At 40.2% G+C, this 14,579-nt stretch overlaps 1 protein-coding gene and 1 long non-coding RNA gene across 2 annotated transcripts; both read right to left on the bottom strand.

Moving 5' to 3' along the window:
• Window positions 1-2,257: 2,257 nt before the first annotated feature.
• TM4SF18 (transmembrane 4 L six family member 18) lies at window positions 2,258-14,306 on the bottom strand. Its single transcript, XM_020781954.3, has 5 exons — window positions 13,336-14,306; window positions 11,254-11,343; window positions 8,379-8,521; window positions 4,591-4,771; window positions 2,258-2,611 (listed from the first exon to the last, which is right to left on the bottom strand). Exons 1-5 carry the CDS (start codon window positions 13,510-13,512, stop codon window positions 2,597-2,599), a joined length of 606 nt encoding a protein of 201 aa, XP_020637613.3. The 5' UTR covers window positions 13,513-14,306; the 3' UTR covers window positions 2,258-2,596.
• LOC140706038 (uncharacterized) lies at window positions 6,088-6,308 on the bottom strand. Its single transcript, XR_012085736.2, has 2 exons — window positions 6,172-6,308; window positions 6,088-6,140 (listed from the first exon to the last, which is right to left on the bottom strand). It is a non-coding gene; the product is annotated as an uncharacterized LOC140706038 (long non-coding RNA).
• Window positions 14,307-14,579: the final 273 nt, after the last annotated feature.

Below are 14,579 nucleotides of genomic sequence, written 5' to 3'. Positions count from 1 at the left end.
CCCATGGGCATGTTGCTACCTGTGACTGCCATGCTGGGACTATAGCATAGGCATCCTTCAGTCTCGAGAGACTATGGTATCGTGCTCTGCATGGAGGACTTGGAACAGTGTCTAGTGTGGCTGAGAAGGCCAGTTCGAGAGTGACAATCCCTTCCACACTGAAGACAAATGCAATCTGTACCCTGTCTAGCTCCCTGATTTTGCTGCTTTCGTGACTGCCTCTTTGCCTCAGCCTGCTGGGTGAGGGTCTCTTCAAATTGGGAGAGGACATGATGCACTGCCTGCCTCCAGGCTGAGTGCTCAGATGTCAGGGTTTCCCATCTGTTGAGATCCATTTCCAAGGCCTTCAGATCCTGCTTGCAGGTATCCTTGTATTGCAGCTGTGGTCTCCCTCTGGGGCGATGTCCCTGCACTAATTCCTTATACAGGAGATCCTTTGGAATCCGACGATCTAGGACTACTCTATTTGGAACTTTGTCCTGCCAGGTCATACCAAAGATGTGTCAGAGGGAACACATATGGAACATGTTCAGCTTTCTCTCCATGCTGGGACCCCTACTTCAATAAAATGGTAATTAAAAGAAGTTTAGCAGCATAACAGTGATGGGGCAACTAAGAATATATATATTATATAGTATTAAGATTTAATCTGGATTTTTGACCAAGTCAGCAATCTATTCTCTTTGCTACGACTACAAGCATTGCATAATGGAGAAAATATCAAGAAGCACAGGCACCTTTCTAAGTTAACATGAGCAACTTTACAGAAGGAATATTTCCAATTTACTCCTCAGCCCTGCTTCTGGAGGCCGGCCACTCAGAAGCAGAGCCATGGACTTCCCTGCCCCACCTCCACTCAGAGGTGTTTGTCAGAGGAGGGAAGCAGACCCTACTGCTGGTAAGTGGCTGGCCACCAGCGGAGGCGGGGAAGGGAAGCATGTGGCCCCCTGTAAGGGGGCAAATGCATGAAGGAGGTGGGGGGAGGCAAGCAAGCAGCATCTGCAGAAGAGCTGCACGGGTGCCACACCAAACTGGGTGGAACTACCAAAGCACAGTTTGTGCCCATCTCTAATCTCATCTGCTTCAATAGGAAAATACATTTTAAAATGGTAGAGAAGATGAAAATAGAGGAGGGAGATTCTTCATCATCCCTTTCAGTGCCACAGCCCACACAATACATCTCAGGGTTGTCATCTCAGGTAACACCATCCATAGCTCTATTTAGGTCCAAAGTAACAATCCGCATGGGCTACAGAACAGGATAATTAGGAGTGGTCCAAACAGCACCAAAAACCCTATAGCCCTAGCATTGTCCAAAAAGGAACAGGACAGCTCTAAAAAGGAGTGGGATGGATTGCTCCAAGTAAAAGCATATATGAATGCTGTAATCTGATTTGAAACAAACAGCACCAAAAGCAATCTAAATAGAGAGCTATACATACCCTTGGTTAAGTTGGCAGCACCTGAAAGTAGCCTAAATCCAACATACTATAGATTTTTAGCTCCTCTCTTTCCCTCCTGCAGCCCTCTTTGGCATAGAAATCATGTTTAAAGCGATAGATACAGGAGTGGGGTGTTCCTATTGTGTGACAGCACTGCAAACATGCCCACAACAACAGTATGTGTACCCACCCACACCAGATTAAAACAAACAAACAAACAAACAAAAAAGTGTTGCAACTTGGCTGTTTGTTAAAGGCAAGGTTTCACAAATCCTCTGTTATATTCCTCTCTCACTGCCTTTATTTACCAAACTAAATTTCCCATATGCTGAAGCCTTTTTTTTGATCGGGGAAGTGTCTCTTTTCCTGGTTGTCTTGATTGCCTTTTGCTGCAGTCAGAAGTGGAACCCCCGTACAGTTGTATAATATCAGGAAAAGTACGAACTTTGTCGTGAATGTTCACTACCATATCACCAGGTAAGCTGTTATGAAATGTTTATTCACAAAGCAGTAACATGACACTGCTTGTTCTGATAACGAAAATACAAAATGTATCTCCCCAGAGGCGTCACAGTTTTTTTGCCTTATTTCCCTTTTTTTTGTTATATGTTTAAATAACTGTTTTAAATATATAACATTTATTTAAATATATAATAAGAAAAACGGAGATAAGGCAAAAAGGGGGGTGGTGGACAGGAAAATTCAGCCATGCCAATAACTGTACACTTGCTTAGAAAAGTATGAATCAATGAAACTTAGAGCTTGGAAAAATATGGGAGTTACTTCTTATGTAACACAGTGTGTGTACAAGAGGATCACAAAAAACAAACAAAAACCTTTTATTTTAGTAAAACTCAAATATCAGTATTTACATATTATCAGAGATGAGATGCATGGTCCAACAGACAAGGTCTTTATTGTGCAATTGATCTGCCATAGAAACAGAATTTTACAGGCATCCAGTTGTTATTCCATTATTGTCTTCCATCTGTAGCCCTTGTTCTTTCTTTGCACTGTTTCTTCTTTCTTTCTTTTTTTCTTGTCACTAAAAAATCCACTGAGAATAGTAAGACAGAATAGTTGTGTGATGCCTGTTGTTTGGTAATGCTGTGAATTGTCCTTCAGGAAGTGCTTGTTGTCTTTTCCTGCAACTGTCAGATCAATGCAGGCTGTGGAGAGGAACAGAAAGAGCTCAGAATTTTAACCTACAAATGGAGTAGTCCATAGATGAGAATTTGTGTTTCTTACAGTATGTCCTGTAGATTGGTGCATATAAGCATGAATCATTCCCTCCAATGAATGACAGCAGGACATAGCTAAATATTCCTATCCTTTCTCATTCTTTAAAAAAATTGTTAGTCTATGTATACACTGGAAATATGCAGCAAACGATATCCTAAATCCAATGTTCATTCTGCCAAGAGCAGACTCACTGAAATCAGTGGGACTTCTCTCAGTTGTGACTTATTCACTTCAATAGGTCCACTGTTGGAGTCATGAAATGTGAAGGCTGATGGCTTTTGTGATTATCACCAGATAATTAGGATAGCAAATAGTCTCTTAGAGATAGGAGTTAAAGAAGTAAGCCACACACACAGGGATGTCTGCTCTTAGTAGAAGAGGCAGAATAACACTGAATGGTTCCCAATGAATTCTGCCCTGCCCCCAGGAGGACTGTGCTTTTATTAACCTTACAAGCTCACAGATAGTGACAGCATTACAGATTGGTTACAGAGTTCAGATAGGACAATGGTTACATCATACCTTTAGGATTGGCCCAGGGAAAGGCAATTAATCAAGCCCTCGATGATTGGCCTAAGGAAAAGTTTTTGGCAGGCTCTCTAGTACAATGAGAAAGAGGAAGAATGGTGGGCCACGCCTCTCAGAAGCAATCACATGTTGCGAGGAGAGTTTTCTCTCACTACAACACCCATGTGGCTTAGCAACCTTGGGAATGACACCCCACACAGTCCACTCTTAATTTGAGTTTAGCCCTAATTTTTTCAGGATGTTAGTGGAAATCCTATTGTTTCCTACATATCCTAGAGGCAGAGTAAGCTTTCATACCACAGAGCTTTGGCATCCAAGGACTAGCTAAGAAGCACCCGTATTGTAGTCTCAGAATACTGAGTTCACTAGACTGGGATCTAGATGTTCTTGTGTCAGTTAGGAGGCCACCCTTGTTCGCCCTTCACGTCCACTTTTGATTCTTACCAAAGAAAACCTCTTAAGGGAAAAAAGTAGGAGCAGCAACACAGGGCCTTTTAGCTGTGAACAGGTGCCTCAGTGTAGAAGCACCTTTAAAGAGTTCTGTTATACAGTCACCCTGCTTTAGTCACAAACTTTTACAGTGGGAAAGGGTGCAGGTCTGGCCATCTTCCATTTGCAACCGTCCATATTTTCCTAATGGAAAGGGTGAAAGGTCAATGGTAGAACATGCAATTTGCATACAGACAGCCGCAAATTGAGTTCTCAGCATTTCTGAATAGAGCTAGGAAGGAAATCATTGCCACTCAGAGTTGATAGTACTGAGCTAGATGGACCAATGGTATAACTCTGTATAAGACAGCTTCATATGGTCCTGTGGTACTACTTCCTTCCCCCTCACTTTCCACAAATAAGAAAATATGGAATAGCTGCACAATGTATTTTAATTAGTACCATTGTTTTGTTGTTGTTTAGTTGTTACGTCATGCCCGACTTTTCATGACCCCATGGACCAGAGTACGCCAGGTCTTCCTGTCTTCCACTGCCTCCCGGAGTTTGGTCAAATTCATGTTGGTAGCTTTGGTGACAAAGCATCCTTTGTTATTAATTACAGTGTTGAACTGCTGGATAAGTCTCTCACTGTGGAGCCAGAGGCTGGGCATTCAATTTCCCACTGTACCTCCTTGACAGGGGCTAGACTCAATGATCCATAGGGTCCCTTGCAGTTCTTCAGTTCAAGGGTTATTATTATATATTATTATATTATTTGTGAGTAATACAGTAGCTGTATTTCTCTCATTCCTCAGATAAGGCATGCACATGGACAGAGCTGATGGAACTTGTCCAATTTAATTCCTCTGACAATTGCACTTGTATATAGCTTGTCACCTGCACGGGAGAATAGCACACATTTTTAAAGTGTTTGTAATTATTCTGTTACCTCCACAAAGACAGGGTAAGTTCCACACAGTATTCTCTTTAATTCCACAATCACTTTCAGAAAGCAGATCAACATCTGGAGGCTGTTAAGGGCTATCAGAATAGAGAACAAAATGATGTTCCATTCCACCACATAAGCAGGTTCTGTGCACTGAGACCAGGAACTTTGATCCATGAGGTAGCTATCAGAGAAATAGTAGTACAAAGGAGTTGTTATGGGCATCAAGTCAGAACTGTTTATACCAACCTTCATAGGGCTTTCATAGCATCATAGAATAACTGAGTTTGAAGGGTTATCAGGTCCAATCCCTTGCTCAATGCAGGAAGCCAAATCAAAGCAGATCTGGCACATGGTTACCCAATGTTCTCTTGGATACCTCCAGTATTGGAGCGCTCACCACCTCCCAAGGTAACTGGTTCCATTGTCATGCTGCTGAAACAGTTAAGAAGTTTTTCCTGATATTTAGCCAAAATCTGTAGCTTGAGCCCATTATTATGTGTCCCGCGCTCTGAGATGATAAATAAGATATTTAAGGAGTGGTGAGTTTCCATGGCTGAGCAGGGATTTAAATCCAGGCTTCTTGAGTCTTAGTCCATTACTCTATCCATTATGCAACACTGGGTGTCCCAAAGGGGTTAGAGTGATACTATTATTACAAATGGGCCTGTCAGGCTTGGCCGCTGGGAAAGAATGAAGAGTATTATCTCCCATTCAGAATTACCCACCACCATGATGACTTCCCATCCCTCCTTCCACCTATGAGACTATTTCTGTAAGAGGAAGGAACAGAACTAGACTTCCTTTTCTAAACTGAGTGTGTTTCTGAACTCCTGAACCATCCCTTTGTCTGTCCTGTTTTTTGCCCCCTTTCCTCTACCAAATCTGACTCTTGGGAAAGATCGGAAGAATTTTAATGGCAGAAGGAAGCAAATACAGTATGCAAATAGAAATTTGGCATGTCACAGAGACTGCTAACTTGGAACCTTTCTTTGTGATCTCTAGTTTTCTGTGCAGTGGGGAATTTTGTATCAAGGGGCACTCAGTTATGCACATCTACACAGGCAAGTCTGTTACTTCCCGCATCTGCTGGGGAACAAGAATTAGCTCCAAGGAACAGAACACAAGGCCAGAATGTGGAACTAGAACCTGTTTTTCAGCATGGAGTTTTATGGACTAAAAATAACAATAGTAGGACAGTTGTACATTTTTCAGTCCAAGAAATAGTTAAGGTACTTGCAGGCAACCCCAAAAAATGGAAGCGAGAACAGACATTGTCCCAAACATGCAGGTTATGACAACACTCTGAATATTTGATATCATTGCTCATAATCTGAGGCATAAAATTTATCTTGCGATAGAGATCAACATTCCAGTGGAGAACAATCCAGGATATACATGGAGTGGAAGTCTGAAGCATGGACTTTCTATTATCTTTTAAGATTTGGATTAGTAGCAGCTCAGGATCATGCATCTGTGCACTTAGAATGAAATCTCTTCTCTTTCTTTCTTTCTCTCTCTCACTCACTCACTCACTTTCTCCTTCTCCCTCTCTCTCTTTGCATGTGTAAAAGAAAATAATACCTTCCTATTTTAAACTGTTTCAAATGTTCAAAAAAAAATTAAAAGAAACCATGGCATACATATTCCTTTGAAATAGTTCTCTTAAGGTGAATCAACTGTTTTTCTTGCTCTTAGAAAGCATGTTAATTTCATGGGAGAAAATAGAATAGTTCTCACTCCCTCTTCCTTCTCTACTTAAAATACACATATAAAAAAATAAAACCTTCATAACTTAAGGATGGTATAAATATATTTCCCCTGTGTCTGCTTCTTTTTCTTATGAGGTCCCTTCAAGCAATGACATATAATTAAGCTGTGCCTGATAATTAATAGTTGCATCCTATAGAGGTGAGGTGAATAATATTTCTCCATCCCATGGGATCTTTCTTTCCAAAGATATAAATGTTAGTAGATATATGTACTTTAAAAACACATTGGCCAATACTCTGGTGTAGTTCCACCTGCACAACAGAAGTGATATCACCAGCAATGGGAGTTTTTCACTAACTGAAGACTTCCTTTTTCCATTTCAGAGGACATGCACATTTGTATCGTTGTGTGCAAGTTGTGTGCAGCTGAAAATCAAAAAAGGAAAAAGAGCAATTTCCCATTGTTGATGATTTTACTTCTGCTGCACAATAGGATACTGAGCATCCTCCTGCTCAGAGTAAGCAGCACCAAATGTGGAACCATAAGACTAAAGATGTGTCCAGATTGTGATTTATCTTCCTTTTTGTTCCCTATTGAGGAAGTTAATTCTGATCTATTTTGCATAAGTAAAGCTTAGCATGAACCAGTCCAGCTTCTTTCCATGCCTATCCATACCTTTTTGGAACCTTTATGGTTCAGTTGCATAGCTACTCTTTTTGTTTTGTTTTTTTTTGTTTTTTTGGCGTGGTGGGCATTGTATTGTTTGTGCATGGAAATATGAGTCTAAATAAGATCACACCCAGTGAAGTGACCTTTTTCAACATAATCCAGCATGATCTTGTTCTGCTCTCTAGTCACACTCTGAAGTAGCCTTCTCCAAACTGTTCCCAGATGCACTGGTACAGTTATTAGCCAACATGACCATTGTCCATGCTGTCCAAGGATGATGGAGGCTGTAACCCAACACACCTGGAAAGTACACAGTTGAAGAAGGCTAGACTAAGGAATCAGAAGATAAACAACAGGCAAGGACAGCAACACTGGCCTATAAAAAGAAGTCCACTCTGCCTACAGTGATCCAAAGGTCCATAGATGGAGGAACAGAGGGGAGCAGCAGAATCTGAAAAAGAGATCAGGTTGGGCTGGTTGGATGAAGAAAATGTAGACATATAAAGGCAGAGCTATTATAAGCTCTGCTGGCTGAATAATTCAGTGAGGTTTGTATCTGACTGCATAGTCAGAAGCCAAAAATGTGATTCCCCACTGTGTCTCCTAGAGAAAGAGCTAGAACTACTGCAGCTTGCATATCCTCGGGCAAACTGCAGTATTCAAAGGGTTCACCCCAGAAGGGAACTAATTAATTAACTAATTAACTAATTTTTACCCCGCCTTTCTCTTAGAAAAGGACCTAAGATGGCTTACAACACTGAAAGGCAACCTGGAAGTTGAGTCATGGCAACTGGACTTCTTTCTTATTGAGTTGAAATGTTTTGCTACTCATCCAAGTAGCTTCTTCAATCTGAAGAGAGTTGGTAGGAAACCCCGATATATCCTCCACATTGCCTTCATTTTGCCTGATGGAGGATATATCAGGGGTCTCCTACCAACTCTTCTCAGACTGAAGGAGCTACTTAGATGAGTAGCAAGACGTTTCAACCTAATAAGAAAGAAATCCAGTTACCATGACTCAACTTCCAGATAACTTCACCTGGATGACTGAGAATCTTCACAGATTGAAAGACAATATTGGAAGTTTAAAACAATGAGCAGACAACGATGTTAACATAATTAAAAGACAATATTTAAAGCTAAGAACAATGAGTATAAAGAGGCATCTTGCATCATTAAAAGGCAATATTAAAGCTAGTAAATAAATCCTTCTGAATACTTTATACCTAGAAACTTAGGATCAACTTGATGGTATGTAATTAAATAGTTTATCAAGAGATCTCAAAATCACAAGGCTAAACAGATGACAGGAGAAATTTTGGCACATTCAGAGGAAAATGGAACGCTACTATTTAAATGTGTGGCTTAGAATACCTGAACATGGCCCAAGATACAGCAATTGTTCTTACCGGCCTGCAGTGTCTTTGAAAGCATATTCCCATCCAGTTGAGATTCTACAATAAGGTCCCTGCACTAAGCTCAAAGTAGATATGATCAGACTGTATCCAGAGAATGCAATTCCAAGCAGGGCAAGCACAACTGAAATGAAACGCTGTGTTAAAGAGAGCATAATGTTATTTTTAGGAGAGTGCATGACTGCTATCACTTCAGTCACACAGAAGAAGTGAAGGCATTGTTTCCACTTAATCAGCTATACTTTCAGGTACATATCCTTGGCCTAATGTAAAACAAAAAGTCATCAGCAACTGAAATTCATATTATAAATAGAAAGAAAATGAATATTCATTATATTTAGCATTGTGAATGTTGACAGGCAGGAAATTTCTGTCTTAAAATGAGAATCCTAAAACATCACGACAGAAATGTGTCAGGTGTGGTTCTTAAGGTGAGTTCAACCACTGGCTGCAAATGGCCTTTGGGGTGTGTGGTTTCAAGCTGCTTCCCAGTAACATTTGGCTGTACTTTTCCACCCGGCTCTTCAAACTGCTGAATAATCTGCATGTTCCTCCCCCTACCTCACCCCACCTCCAACTGCCTTTGTTTGAAGAGCTGGGTGAAAATATCCAGCCAGATGCTCTCAGGGTGAATTTTATCCTGAAACAATATCCTTTATTATAAATATATACTTGGTAGAGGATGTATGAAATGACTATGAACTGGAAACAAAGATGGCCTGTAGCTGTCAAATTGCAAAAGCAAGATCTTTCAGGATTCAGAACTCCAGATGTTTTTCATTTTGTTAGGTTTGGGGGCTTTTTCCCTTCTTTGCTACTTTAGATTAATGGTATGTAATACAAAATACTTGTTGGATTCTTGTCTACCATTTTTGTGCGCTATCCATGAAGTGGTTGCATTTAGCCTGATGAAGTACAATTCCTCCATGAAAGCTCGCAGTTTGTTTGATGTTTTAGTGGTCCAATGAAAGGTATCACCCACTCTTACATTTCTGTAAGGATCACTTGGCCTTTTCCTTGTTCTTTCTACTTAGCACTTACGTAACACTTAAGAATGTTTCTCATATTTTATCTCAACTTTTCAGACCAGTTCAAGTTTCATCACAGGGTTGTGTGAGGCATCTATCTCAAGTGATAGGTTTTGGGTGTCATTAGAAGGCAGCAAACTATTGATAATTAAAACTTCTATTTGATAAAACTATATTTAATAAAACTGGAATGCTGCTGTAGTAGATGACAGTGAGCTTTTAGGGAACTAAGAATGGTGTGGTAGATAGAGTGTGGTATTTGGGCATGGAAAATAATGAAACTCACTGGGTGACCCATTGGAGCAGTCTTTGGTTCCCAGCCTGGCCTACCTCATAGAATTATTGTGGAATAAAGGAGGGAGGAGGAGAAACTTTCACATTACCTTGAGTACATTGAAGGATAGATAGAAATGTAACTAAAGAATAGCATAAATATATTCGCGAAGGCTTTCATGTCCGGGATCTAATGGTTGTTGTGGGGTTTTCGGGCTCTTTGGCTGTGTTCTGAAGGTACACGGCCAAAGAGCCGAAAAACCCACAACAACCAATAGCATAAATATTTGTTTATTTATAACAGGGATGGATCACATTGCTTTGTGCTGCCGTTCTGAGACTGTGGACTTGATCACATGAGCAAAATGAACCCCAGTTCTATTGATTCTCTTCATACCTCTGTTGTACTGAATCATAGCCATGTGATATATATACATTCCCATTTGTTTTAATGTTAACGATTCATTTCTTCCTGTTTGAAACATAATGACCGGCTGGAATCGATTGGAATCGATTCATTTTCTCAGTGCTGCCCCATTTAAAAACAAAAACAAAAAAAATCTGTGGTGCAATAGAGAGCCTTCACTCCTCCTTCCCTTTCTCTTTGCAAAGGAGCACAGAACTTTGCACGAGTGAAGAGTTAAAAAAAGTCAGAGTAGAAGCAACCCTCCCCATCCCCACCCACATACATCCTAGACAAGCCTGTTGAGAAGAGATTGCAGAAAAGAAACTGGATATTGTGAGGAGAGATCTGGGGTGAGGATGGATTGAGGGGTGGTCAGGAACAGCTTCGGATTGTGACTGTTCCATCTCTGATTCGCACCCTGTGGATGAGATCCACCACCCCTGGCTGCTGGTCTCCACACTCCATCTCATCTGGCAAAGGAGCAAGGAGGGGCAATCAGGGAGAGGCGGGACAGTGCCTGACATCAGCAGCGATCATACTGTGGTTCACACACATTGACCCTGTTAAACTAATCTGTTTCCCTCTCCCCACAGTGCCCAGAAACCTGAGCCCTTTGCCAAGGAAATAAATTGATAGGAGTGTGCGCACATGCAATACCAGTACAGAATGAATTGATGCATCATTGGCACAAAACAGCACAGCTCTCCTGGCGAGGGGGAAATAAACCGCAGATACACAGCTGGCTGGGGAAATGCTTCAATTATGACCGCGTGTCATGTGAGTGGAAATTTATCCAACAACCTAACTGGGAAATACCTGGGGTACATTTGGCTGGTGTGATCAGGCCCTGTGATTTAATCTCAGTGCTTCCTTCCTGAGATTGTGATTCAGTCTATAGAGATACGAGCCTGGAGTCAGAAGATGTTGGCTACGATCCCAGAGTATAACTATTGACAACATGCCAGAAAGAGACAGACAGAGACAAGGTTCCCATTTTTCTGAGAGAGGCAATAGAAATCCTTCCTGTTTTTGTTTTCTCCCATCCTTTGCAGATAAAAGGTAAAGTGAGAAAGGAAACAGGAACCACCAGAGGAGTTTGGGGTTGGGCTTTTTGCTTGTTTGTTTTGTTTTGTTTTTAGCAAGATGTAACCAAGATACTCACTCTGTATGTTCTTGTGCAGCTTTCACTTTGGCAGCATTCATGGAAGATGTCTCGGTCCAGAATTATTAAAAGTGCTGCCAGTATAAGCATCTGGAAGGACAGAAATATAAATCATAGAGGATCCTGAGTCCAAAAATCTTTGAATTATTTCATGCGGCCCCAATGAGGTGCTTGTGATGAGTGCTACCATTTTAACCAGAATTAGCCAAATATCTACTCTGCTCAGAATTTTACTCAATGTGTCAGGAAAAGGCATGTTAGAAGAGCATTATTAAGAAATACTTCGAAGGGGGAACTATGCAAGGTTTATCATACATTTTCCTTTCAATGGCTGGTGGAAATGGTTATCTTGTGTTCATTGTAGTTGTTCATGTCTGAACAGGTAGAAATCAGTAAGGGCTCCCCCACTGTAAAGAGTTCCCATACAAACAGTGTGGAAGAAAACGTTCTTTGCAACAAGGCAAAAACAATTAATGTTCTTTTTAAGCTACACAAAATAGTAACTACTCTCAGAGTATCTCATGCATAATTTAAAAATACTATGAATAACCAAAACAAAACAAAACAAAAAACAAAAACAGAGTAGCAAAAAAGACTAGATTTTTCAAAATAACATTTAATACTCAAAAGCTAAAAAGCCTGGGAAAATACGGAGAAACCTCAGATTTGTGTCTGTGGGGAGGACAGTTCGAAAGTCAGGAAGGATGGCACAACTTAAGAGACCTTCCCAAAAGTCCCCACCCAATAGACTACTAGATTACGTCGGAACCCAATAAGTGCTTGTGAACGACCATTAATATGTGTAAGAAGATTCCTTATAATGTAATCTTCATAACTGACAAAGAGTAAGGTGCAGATCTTGAGGAGTTGTTTTTTCTGAAGAACCACCCGGAGTAGACTTTGTCTAAAAGAGCAGGATAGTAATCAAATAAATAAACAAACAAATAAATAAAATAAACACAGTCCTGTTGCTCATTATGGAGTCTGTTGTCAGAAAATTAGCTCATTATGTTACTTGGCTCATAGTTTTTGCATCTATTTCCATTACTTTAAAAAAAACTATAAAAACTGTTAAGCCAGATTTTGATTGAATATCAGGAAAAACTTCCTAACTGTTAGAGCAGTGAGACAGTGGAACCAATTACCTCAACAGGTGGTGAGTGCTCCAACACTGTAGGCATTCAAAAGAAACTTAAACAACCACCTGGCACATATCCTATTGATTGTATTCCTCCATTGAGCAAGGGGTTGGACTTGATGGCCTTATAGGCCCCTTTCAACTTCACTATTCCATAGTTCTATGATTTTATGTATGGAAATTTCCATTTTCTTAAAAGCCAAGGACTGACACTCCAAAGTATTCAAGAGGTCCTATTAGTAACATTAGGAGAAAGTGATACCTGCTAGGGAATTCTGCTACAATGTTAATCTTGGGAACAATCAAAATGTTTATAACAACAAAGTCCCATGAAATCATTTGGAATTAGTTTGGTCCCGAGCCTATTTACTGGAAGGGTGATCCTGCTGAGTTTGGGGAGACATATTTTCCGATAAGGATTGTTGCCTACTGTAAATACTGTATGCACTTCAGTTTCACTGACCTGAGTTGTTTGGAGTATGTTTTCAAAACAGGAAAGCATGTTGGAAATTACAGTATTTGAACAAATAATGCAAATAATTTCAGTGAGACTTCATTCCACCTTACTCTGGCAGTGTACTCTTGTTATACACCTAGAGATGTGTCATTTCATGTCCACATTATTAAGAATAATTAAGAATTACCGAGAGTTAATTTAAATGCACACTAAATGGCAAATCAAATTTGGGTCAAGTGAATGTTTTTGTGGTGGTCTAAGGCCAGCTGGGAGAAACATACAATTGGTAAGCAAATCTATAATAGACTGTTTTCCAACAAGGTTTAAAGTACATAGGAAACTGGCATGCTTGATTTGGGGATGCTGAGAAAATTTAAGGCTTGTAAAATAATAAAATTGCTCCTTTCTTCCTTCTGCCCCCTCCATATTTCACAAGATCAAATAGCCTTGCTACAGGGATTAGTAAAAACCACAAAGCCACACTTACCAGAATACCAGAGAAACAGATTCCTTCGAAATACCACACATAGTTGGTGAGATTGTTGCTGGAGGCATACCAAGATTTCCCATCAGGAAAATAAAGCAGGATATTTATAACAATGCTCCAAAGTGCCAGGAGTATTAATGAGCAACTCAAACAACCTCCACACTTTTGTAAGCCCATCTCTAAAAGACATGGGAGGTGGCAATTCTTTCCTTCCCCAAGTTGTCAAGCATTTACTTGCTTTCTTGCTTCGGTTGAATCATTCTGTGTGTGCAAGAACCAGTCACTATGATTTGATTCTTGTCAAACAAGCCCAGCGCACAGCAGATAAAAGTTTTGCTCTTCTTAGGACAATAGACAAATGCCGCTGGACAGATTTCTTGTCTTGTCCTTGAAAATAGGGGTGGGGGTGTTCCTCTGAATAACTTTGCCTCCAAAGGGAATTCTCTTCTGGCCCTGCTCAAAGACCTCAGTCAGTCAGCATTTTTTAAAAAAAACAAAACAGGAACAAATTATGTAACTATGAACCAATGGCTGCCTACTTTTTCTCATCCTAGCAGAATGGAATTTGGCTTCTGTTTGCTTAAAAGGTAGCCACTGAAACTTAGGGTTCAGAGAACAAGCTTGCTCAGAAACTTTTCTCACTGACTTCATGTGCTGAGACTTGATGAGCTATGGTGGATTTAGAAATCAGCAACGTATTTGTCTAATTGCTACGATGAGACCAAAGTCAGTCCCAGGCTTCTCAAGACCCATAGGAACAGCCTGGGTGAGAAGCTAAACTTTATATATCATTCCCATAAAGTGTTTTGAGCTATCTCAAATCATCATGACTGGGAGATTGCCTCTCTTCTACATGCCCTGCTAATGTATTGTGGTGCTTGCCAAAGTACCACCCTGTGAGACTAATGGCAATTCACTTGGCAGCACATTATTGGGAGAAAAGTGGCCAATAAATAAAAGAAACAAACAAAACAAAATAAGAACATATGAGTTTAACATGTTCCCCTCTTCTTAGGCTACAATCCTATATTTATGTGCATGGATGAAAGCTCTACTGGAAAAGTAAGAGGGACAAATCATCTATATCAGTGTTGTGCATTTGTTTAGAAGTCCATTCCAATATTTCCTGCAATTTCTTTTTAAATGCACAAAATTAACATTTACATTCATAGTTTTATTTTATTTATTTATCCTGTTTACAAGCTGCCTATCTCTCCATAGACCACAGCTTTTGAATGCATTTT

The sequence above is a fragment of the Pogona vitticeps genome, chromosome 3 (assembly GCF_051106095.1).
Source record: "Pogona vitticeps strain Pit_001003342236 chromosome 3, PviZW2.1, whole genome shotgun sequence".
Classification (NCBI taxonomy): domain Eukaryota; kingdom Metazoa; phylum Chordata; class Lepidosauria; order Squamata; family Agamidae; genus Pogona; species Pogona vitticeps.
Note: the sequence above shows the minus strand (reverse complement) of the source record. Positions and strands in the feature narration are given on the sequence as shown.

What these genes read in the sequence shown, in the direction of transcription:
- TM4SF18 (XM_020781954.3), bottom strand. Translation starts at nt 13,512, where the DNA reads ATGGGCTTACAAAAGTGTGGAGGTTGTTTGAGTTGCTCATTAATACTC. An exon ending in GCTGCACAAGAACATACAGA is followed by an intron (nt 8,522 to 11,253) that starts GTGAGTATCTTG and finishes TCTTTAACACAG; the next exon opens with CGTTTCATTTCAGTTGTGCT. An exon ending in TTCAAAGACACTGCAGGCCG is followed by an intron (nt 4,772 to 8,378) that starts GTAAGAACAATT and finishes TTTCTCTGATAG; the next exon opens with CTACCTCATGGATCAAAGTT.